This window comes from Dermacentor andersoni, chromosome 4, assembly GCF_023375885.2.
Source record: "Dermacentor andersoni chromosome 4, qqDerAnde1_hic_scaffold, whole genome shotgun sequence".
In the NCBI taxonomy this organism is placed as follows: domain Eukaryota; kingdom Metazoa; phylum Arthropoda; class Arachnida; order Ixodida; family Ixodidae; genus Dermacentor; species Dermacentor andersoni.
The window spans coordinates 58,519,693-58,529,390 of record NC_092817.1 but is presented as its reverse complement, the minus strand read 5'-3'; the positions used below and the strand labels follow the sequence as shown (position 1 = coordinate 58,529,390).

Sequence of the window (9,698 nt, the reverse complement as noted above, 5' to 3'; positions counted from 1 at the left end):
ACGCACTCAGAAAAGTGAAGCGAACAGTGCTTACATTATTTCTAATCACGCATACAACATACAGAACAGCATGTCGAAAACTGTCGTCATCAGTGGCTCATACCCCGTGAGCAATGGGTTATACCCCCTCCCCCCCGCCCCGTAAGCAAGCAAAGACATGCAATGACTCATAGTCCCGTAAGGTTCATGGCTACTCACTCGGCGTGAATTAGCTGCGATGACACTACCCGTGTTGTCGTCGGTGATTTCAATGTGTATGTGATCCGTACCGAAAAGGGAGCGGTTTACGCGTTCCGTGTTGCAGACATATCCCTTGTGATGCCACACCGATCCGGCCCAACCGAACACCCAGCGGCGTACGCGCATTTGACATTATCAAATAATGTGATTGCAGTTGCTAGTGAAATAATGACGACCGATCAAGACAATAAATGCTTGTGCGTACCTTTCGTCACGGTGACCACCCATCAAGACAACAAATGAATTCGTACCTTTGTTCAAAATTATGTGTGACGTCCGTGTCGTGTGCTAAACAGCTTCGCTGGTCGACGACCTTCACAGAATGGAATGGCTCATGATTTTTATTTAACTATTTCGGATCGTACGTCTTCCCGGTTAGTACGTCAAGCGTTCTTTTCCATAACGTATGAATGAGGTTTTACTTATAGAGGGTGTTTCACGCAATTTGAACCACAGGCATATCTACCAGGTGGGCAGGGGGAGCAAGTGCCCCTCCCCTTGCCCACCCGGTAGATTCCACTGTGGTTGAAGTTACATGAAACACACTGTATATTCTACTCTTCATTACGCGGTGAGCTCTACCACTAGACGACTAAGCTGTGCGGGGAAGCCACATTCATGATTTAGGCAGTAAGTCCGACCTGCTTAGAACGACCACAGTTATATGAAAGACGTACACCGACCAAGTAAAACTTATTAAAATACAAGACGTTTCGGCTTCGCTACGGACGCCTTGTTCACAATCTTCTAAAAGACAAGATGTTTCGACTTCCCTACGGAAGCCATGGTAGAGCGTATAAGCGCGACTGGGCGAGGACGTAGAAAGAAACAGATACTCAGACACAAGCGCTGTGTCTGTGTATCTGTTTCTTTCTACGTCCTCGTCCAGTCGCGCTTATGCACTCTACCATGGATTCTAACCAACTAGCCCGCCAACGTGTTTTAAACTACGGAAGGCTTGTTCACAAGGCTTCCGAACACAAGTCTTCCGTAGGGAAGCCGGAACGTCTCGTCTTTCAATAAGGTTTACTTGGTGGGTGTACGTCTTTCTTTGTCATGTCTCATTCCGACCAGACGGGCTTCCGTCGAGCTCTAGATTCAGATATAGCAAGCGATCGGTTATAATGACCGCGCGACTGGCCGCTCGAGGCACTTTGCGTGTATTCGCGGGTTTCGTTCACGCTCGGAAAAACACTTTTATGTAGTACCTACTGGGCAACAGAAAGCTGTATCGACAGTTTGTCATGTTGCTCTACAATTCTATAATTTACACTTTTCATCGAATTATAATATTTGAGAAGTTGATTAATTAATCAAGACTAATTATCTAATTAGCCGGAATGCAAAAATATAATAATCTGAGTATCGCGAAGCGACAGAAAGCAACATTACCTTGGTTCTGTTCAGCTACGTAGCATTTGCGTATATTTAAGGTTTGGCTCAAGTGAAACACCCGTATACCGGTGTGGTACGTTGGAGAAAATATGGCGCGCGTGCCCCGCATACCTTTGCCTACGGTTAGGAAAGTTGTCAGGCTTTCTGTTTCGCTAGATTTGCCTATATTCTGGACAAGCGCGTGTCCGGGCAATGTTAATTAATGAAACAGGACTGCTATAGTAACCGGGATGCGCGATTTTTCGGCCAGCTTCCCTCTCACTCGCACTTCGCTTCGCTTACTACCCACGCCGGTTCCCGCACAATCTCGTCGTAACCGTGTACGCTGATGGCGTTGTGCTAAGCATGCAACCTCGTCGGCGCCTCGGCCCCCGGCAAGCTACCGAAAAGTGCCAGCGTGCGCCACAAGAAGCCGTTAATCGGGCGCAACGATGTCGTAACCGGCCTTTCAGATCCAATCAGGGCGCGTGTAACGTGCCACTCCGCGTGTTAGCCCGCCGCCACCCACTTGTGCAAGCTGCCACGTGCAGATGGCGCTGCGACCCGTTCTACATCGGACCGCCACTGGCCTTACACACCGGTTCCTTGCATACTCTAGCCATGCATCATTTATCCCCAGCGGCGGTGGATCGAGCACTCGAAACGTGGCTGGCGGCGCGAACGGGCAAATTTATGGTCCGCGCGCTTGTTTGTGCAAGCGTAGGGGAAAGTGCGGTCGACCGCTCATCGCCGGTCAGTGGTTCCGGCAGCATTGTCGGACGCAGCCGTGAATCTTTAATCGACGGACCGGTTAACGGTCTCTTAACGCCTTCGTTCCGCGGCCAATTATACACGGCCATCCGTGCCGCACACCGCCACGCCGCCGACCACGATAGAAAGGGCGATGGGGGGAGGGGCTATAAGGACCCCCACATACACCGTTTCACGACACATAGGGCTGGTCAGCGCCAAAGAGAACTTTGCTGCTACTTGCTGCGAGATTAACGAACCTGTTTCGCGCAGGGTAGCCTAACCGTATGTCGTATGTAGAGTTATCGGTACCGACTTCAGACTGGGTAGGTGGCAATGTAGTCGACTTCATTCTTTTTTTAGTGAAATAAATGAACGAGAATGCACACTCTTGAAGCAAACGTTGAGCGAATTTTCGAAATCGGTTAGTTGGCACAGATAAAACACATTGTTAACTGAAAACGAGCCCTTAAAACTCGCAAGGATTTACTCGAGCGATATTTTGCTGATGCTGGAATTCCCATAAGTATCCCGCATGCATGCCTGCAGAGGTTTGCGTAAAGACCGTCGTATATATAGACTACGATAAAGTTCTTCACCGGCTAAAGTTTGTTTCACCTCGATGTGTCTTCTCGTCTGTCTGTGGTGATCGCTTGAAAAATAGCCCATAGACTTCTACATCGCGGGCGTGGGTGAGCCCATTAACAGCTGACGCTCTCAACTTTGATCGTGAAACAGCTTTGTCCTCATTGTGCCACTCTTGCGCGCCGTACTGCTCAACGTAAATCAATCTCAACAGCGCGTTCGTGCGCCATCATGGACGGCACCGTCACCTCTGTACTTCTCTACGTGATTCAAATAATGAAAACTACATATGGGGATCCATGAATACTTTGTTTAGCGCAAAACGTCAGAGACAAGAAAGACGACAGGACAAGGCGCCTTGTCCTGTCGTCTTTCTTGTCTCTGTCGTTTTGCGCTAAACAAAGTATTCATGGATTCGCACTAACTAGCCCGCCAACGCATTGTACATATGGGGACCCAGTGGCATACCCGCACTAGAACCGGAAACTGCAATTACCGCAGTAAAACATTCCAAATGGCCCTTCTCGCTGATGGCTTATTTAGATTTTTTTTTTTTTTTTTTACGAAACTATTGCGGTGGCTTTGTGTCTATGGCGTGCGGAGATTAGGGCGGAGTCCTCCATTAAGGCGTCTCTCATAGCCACAGTAGGTGTTTGATTGTGAGGCGTTGAACTCTTGCGAAATAATAATTTTGGAATGAAATTGCGGAAATAATTTTCCTCGTCGCCAAATAAAGCCATCACAATCACTCACTGTTATTCGCCATCTTGTGTTAACACGGAAGAGGTGGACTGCATAAGCTCTCACGAAATATTTGGATGCCTTTTTTCGAGTAATGAGCTTGAACGTGCCCACAGCACACGAACTCGGAGGCTTCATTTGCTGTGGATGTTAATGTAAGTGCATTGCTCCGTCTTGCTTTCTGTGGTGGAAGTTCTAGTCGTGTATACTGGCGAAAAAAAAAAAAAATAGACAGTATCTGCCATACTTACGGTGAATTGAAACCGCCAAGCAGTGACATGCCAGCCAGAGCTGCCTGATAAATTCGCTGTTCGACACCGGAGAGACACTAGCGAAGGAATGAAACTGTCGTCATAGACAGAGATTCCTGTGATTTAGTTTCAAAAAGAAAAAGGTCAGTTCCACTGGACGGCAGTCAAGCGCGTAGTGGCGCAGTCGAGGTGAAAGCAATCCTCATTGTCCAATATTTTATTTATCGTTGAGAATTTAAAAATGCGCCAATGCGAGAGACAAATGGCGACGCCCTTGAAATCCCCGCAGCAGCTACCTTTGAGGTCATAGATTTTGGCGGCCACTGTGATCAAGGCTTGTTAGTTGCCTGCTGGTAAAGGCGGATTGTATCGCATTCTACAATAAACATCGTCTCGACCTAACTTTTGTGGAATTCTCCTGCACATAAGCGCCGACTACGGGGGGGGAGGGGGGGGGGGGGGCTCCGGGGCCCGAACCCTCTCCGAAGTTTCCCTCCCCCCCACTAAAGTGCCATTACCAATTTTGTTGCCAATATCATTTGAGGTTTCTTTTGAGCTGGCGCTATCTTTTGACTAAAATTTTTATTGTGGCTAATAGCTTACTGCATCATTGTTGGCGCAAATGTGCACGGCTTTTAATTCACACCCTAACTTTATTTCTGCAAATCCTGACGATGGGAGGACAAGCGCATTAGAAGCACCAGCGGCCGACTGCCTCATCCGTATTTTCTCACTTCAACATTGTTTTCAATTTCCACTCTAAACGCCATGCACATACTGTATCATACTTGGCCACCACGGAAGCAGACGAGCTGATAGCCGCGCATCCTTCTTTCCCCTAACCACTACTGCGCATGCGGCACCCTCGCACACGAAGATATAAAAGCAACCACAATAAAGAGACAGCCAGTTTTTCGATGCTCAACCACTGTGTGTGTCGACTTGCTCAGAGGCGCACGATACATGGTGTCAGAAGTGCCCGCAGCCGCGCGGCAGGAAGCAAGCCATGGATGCCTTAAAACTGCCCTGCCCACTACAGTTGACCGGCAATGTCAGAAGGAACTGGGAACTCTTCAAGCAAAGACTGGACCTATTCCTGACGGCTACCTCGACAGACCATCCCAAGACAGAAGCGGTCAAGGCGGCCATCCTCCTGAGCGCCGCGGGTGACGAAGCGCTTGAGGTCTATAACAACTTCACATTCGCCGAAGGTGAGCTCAAGGATGACTACGAGACACTAGTGCGGAAGTTTGACGCATACTTTATTGAGCAAGGAAACGAGGTTTACGAACGCCATTTGTTCCGTATGCGAGTCCAAGATGAAGGAGAGCGATTCGAGCGGTTTGTACGTGACCTGAGGACGCAAGCCAAACTTTGTAATTTCGGGACCCTTGAAGAGTCTTTGATTAGGGACCAGATTGTATTCGGGACTAATAACAAGACTGTCCGAGAGAAAATGTTGCGGGACAAAACCTTGACTCTACAAAAAGCCGAGAACATATGCAAAGCAGCTGAAGCGGCGGCACAACAAAATGCTGCATGGGCCAACGAGCGCGTGCAAGTAGACTCCACTCGCCGATATGAACGCGGCAAAGAACAAAAAGGCCGGTGCAAGCACTGTGGTCGAGCGCACGCGCCACGGCAATGTCCAGCATACGGAAAAACTTGCTACGCATGTAAAAAGCAGAATCACTTTACATCGTGCTGCAAGAACCCGCAAGTTCACGGCATTCAGGAAGATCGTGAAGACAGCTTTGATGTCCTTGACGTCAGCATCTGTGGCATAAGCACAAAACCAGGGAAAGACTGGACAGTGCGTGGCAAGGTCTCTGGTCACGAGATAGAACTGAAAGTCGATACTGGTTCCCAAGCCAACTTGATTCCGCTTAGCATTTTTCAGCGCATCTCGAAAGTGAACACGTTGCGCAAGAGCGCAGCAGTGCTGACTGCCTACAACGGCTCCGAGATCAAGCATCTCGGTGTCGCCACTAAAGCACTAGAGATGAACGGTACCACGAGAGATACTGCCTTCTTTATCGTCAAGAAAGGACGCCAAGCGATCATTGGCTTGAGCACATGCATCGAGTTCGGCATTGTCCCAGCAAACGTCGACTCAGTCAGGCGAAGTGGAAAAGCAGGGCCAGAAACAGAATTTGCACATCTTTTTCATGGAACGGGCTGCGTACAAAGAACGTACAAAATGGTTCTGCGACCAGACGCGGTTCCAGTCGTACAACTTGCTCGGAAAGTACCTTTGGCACTGAAGCAACCATTGCGTGACGAGCTGGCACGCATGGAGAAGGCGTCCATCATCGTCAAAGTAGAAGAACCCACTGAATGGGTAAGTCCTCTGGTTGTGGTAGAAAAAAAGAACGGCGCTCTCAGAGTATGCATGGACCCTAGAGAAGTAAACAAAAATATATTACGTGAGCACTACCCGATGCCTACCCGCGAAGATATAGAAAGTGAGCTTTCAGGTGCTCGATTTTTTTCGCGACTGGATGCCAACTCTGGTTTTCATCAGATACCCCTTGATGAAGCAACATCGCGCATCTGCACGTTCGCCACTCCCTTCGGGCGCTATCGGTTCCTAAGGCTACCGTTCGGCATTTCATCTGCCAGTGAGGTCTTTCAAAAGACATTGACTGAGATCTTTGAAAGTATCCCAGGAGTACGCGTTTACGTCGACGTCCTAATTTGGGGTGCTGACAAAACCCAGCATGACCAACGTTTGCGCGCCGCGCTAGAAAAGGCAGAAAAAGCAGGGCTCACGTTTAATCCTGAAAAATGTGCGTTTGGTATGAAGGAGATAACATTTCTAGGTGATATAATCAATGAAGGCGGCGTGCGCCCAAGCCCCGAGTTGATTGAAGGCATCCGAGCCATGCCCGCGCCGGAAGACAAAAATGCCGTGAGAAGAATGATGGGTGTCGTCAACTATTTCAGAAAGTATGTACCCAGCTTAAGCGATAAAACGGCGTTGCTGCGAAGCCTCGTCAAGGACGATACGGTTTTTGAGTGGACTACCGCCCATCGGCGCGAGTGGCAAGACGTATGCGAGGCATTAACATCGCCACCGCTCCTGGCGTTTTTTGATGAAACTAAAGAAACAAAGATCTCGGCAGACGCGTCAGCCATCGGCATTGGCGCGTCGCTATTGCAAAAACACGAGAATGAATGGCGCCCAGTGATGTACGCCTCGCGAACGCTAACTGATAGCGAAACGCGATATTCGCAAATCGAGAAAGAAACGCTTGGCATAGTGTTCGCCTGCGAAAAATTTCACCAGTTTACTTATGGCCGCAAGATCCTCATAGAGACGGACCACCGACCGTTGTTGGCCATCGCAAAAAAATACATCGGAGAAATGCCACCCCGGCTACAGCGTTTCTTTGTTCGCCTTCTAAAATACAATTATGACTTGCAGTTCGTTCCTGGAAAGGACCTGCTCCTGGCTGACATGCTCTCCCGTGCGCCCTCCCTTTCACCAAACCCGGAAGCAATGGAGGACATCTAGGTCCATGCAGTTCGTCTAGTCTCGTGCATGGTAACCCCATCGACAAAACGTCGCCTTCAGGACGAGACACTATCGGATCCCTATCTGAGTGCTGTAATGCATCAACTGTCGCGTGGAACAACGGTTCAAGGGGAATTACGTCCGTTTACGGCTGAGCTATCTGTCATTGACGGGATACTACTGAAAGGATGCAAAATTGTCATACCCAAGTCCATGAGGAGCGAAATGCTAACAAAGGTACACGCAGGTCATCTGGGTATGAATAAGTGCAAGGCAAGAGCGCGCGCTCTTATTTTTTGGCCTGGACTAGACAGCAGCATTGAATCAATGATTCGTTCGTGCAACGCATGCCAAAAATATGCGTACAAGCAGCAGTCCGAGCCCCTTATTTTGCGCCCGACACCTAGTATGCCGTGGTACAGAGTAGGCATCGACATATTCCATTTCGCCGGGGAGGAGCATCTAGTAGTGTTCGATGCGCACTCAAATTTTCCTGAAGTGGAAAAGTTATCTACAATGACGGCCCATGAGGTGGGACAAAAAACATCCGCGATATTCGCGCGCTACGGGATCCCTGTGCAAGTACTTACAGATAATGGGCCTCAATTTGCATCCAAAGAGTTTGCAGACTTCGCAAATCGATATGACTTTGAGCACATTACATCAAGCCCGCGATTTCCGAGATCAAATGGACTTGCTGAAAAGGGAGTACAGATAGTTAAGCGCATTATGAAAAAGACCACTGAATCTTGCGACGATTTTTGGTTAGGACTCTTGTCTTATCGTGTGTCTGTACTAGAGGATGGCCATTCACCTGCCCAACTGTTACAGGGACGGCGCCTGCGCACCAACGTTCCGGAATACAGCACTGAGCTGGGATGCCCAATAGTCAAGCATCAACAGCGGGCCACGGGCAAAACGCTGCACGCTTTGCAGCAAGGAGACACGGTACGCATACTGGATGACAACTGGTCACATAAGGCAAGAGTGCTTCAAGAAGCGGCTCCCCGGTCCCACATCGTGGAGACGGAGGATGGAAGGCTTCTAAGGAGGAACAGACAACACCTGCTGCAAACGCGGGAAAAATACCGCAGGGTAGACGAAGATGACGACTGCAACGCTGAAAATAGTAGCTTACAAAACGAGACAGGAGCCTCCAGAACAAGGCCAAAGTGCACCCGGGTTAACTGGTCATCCGCAAGCCAACATACAGGTCTTCCCCAAAGTGGAGACATCAGAAGCAGAGCCCCGCAGGTCGACCCGTCAGCGCAACAAGCCTCAACGGCTGCAATACGAAGCGAATTTCCGTCAAGTCTCCTAGATTTTTTTTTTTCGTGCCTTGTGGTCATAAAGTCCTTTTTTTTCCTCGTTAAGGGAAAGGAGATGTATCATACTTGGCCACCACGGAAGCAGACGAGCTGATAGCCGCGCATTCTTCTTTCCCCTAACCACTACTGCGCATGCGGCACCCTCGCACACGAAGATATAAAAGCAACCACAATAAAGACAGCCAGTTTTTCGATGCTCAACCACTGTGTGTGTCGACTTGCTCAGAGGCGCACGATACACATACACAATATATTTACATATATACTCAGGTCAAACTTTATTATATTTTGGAAAGAGAAGGAGGTAGTCAATTAACAATTATTTCGAAAGTTATGGATAGCCTATGCTATAGAGAATGATTATGTTGCTGTTAGTTCACCTCGCTTCAAATTGCTTTGCGTGCTTGTTTGACTCTGAAAAAAACCTGCTGACTTCAGTGACCCTTTCGGCAGAGTCTTTTATCAACGGCGTGTATAATGCACGTGAATGATATGTGTCTCGGTATTCCTTCTCTTTCCATTAAGCTATGCTAACGACTCACGCAAAAAAATAAGAACTCTTCTAATAATTTACAACACTTATTAGGGATGGAAACATCGTCACTTGCACGCAGAGGTCATAAATATATAAAGGGTGTCCTCATTAACTATCGCGCGCCCATATTTCAAAAAAGAGGAATTGCGTTACTCGGCAAAACCATAGCGCATATTGTTTCCGCTACAGTGAAGTAGCTGCCAGTAATTTTTTTAATTGCTGAGATTTAATTAGGTAATTGTAGTTATTTATCTAACTCGAGACGCACTATCCCAATTATCAAAGTGTCAATGAGGCATTTGTAGGCATAGCCAAGGGACATCTAAATGCGATATCTTCAGCGACATACTAATTTAGTACTAAGTTTTCCCCGACTG

At 48.3% G+C, this 9,698-nt stretch overlaps 1 protein-coding gene across 1 annotated transcript; it reads left to right on the top strand.

Annotated features, from left to right (window-relative positions):
- The first annotated feature begins 4,725 nt into the window (after positions 1–4,725).
- LOC126536693 (uncharacterized) lies at positions 4,726–8,987 on the top strand. Its single transcript, XM_050183717.2, has 2 exons — positions 4,726–6,282; positions 7,369–8,987. The coding sequence occupies exons 1-2, from the start codon at positions 4,948–4,950 to the stop codon at positions 7,456–7,458; spliced, it is 1,425 nt and encodes a 474-aa protein (XP_050039674.1). The 5' UTR covers positions 4,726–4,947; the 3' UTR covers positions 7,459–8,987.
- Positions 8,988–9,698: the final 711 nt, after the last annotated feature.

Coding starts and splice junctions, on each gene's coding strand:
- LOC126536693 (XM_050183717.2), top strand. CDS start 4,948: ATGGATGCCTTAAAACTGCCCTGCCCACTACAGTTGACCGGCAATGTC. Junction 6,283..7,368: donor TAGAAGAACCCACTGAATGG/GTAAGTCCTCTG, acceptor TATGACTTGCAG/TTCGTTCCTGGAAAGGACCT.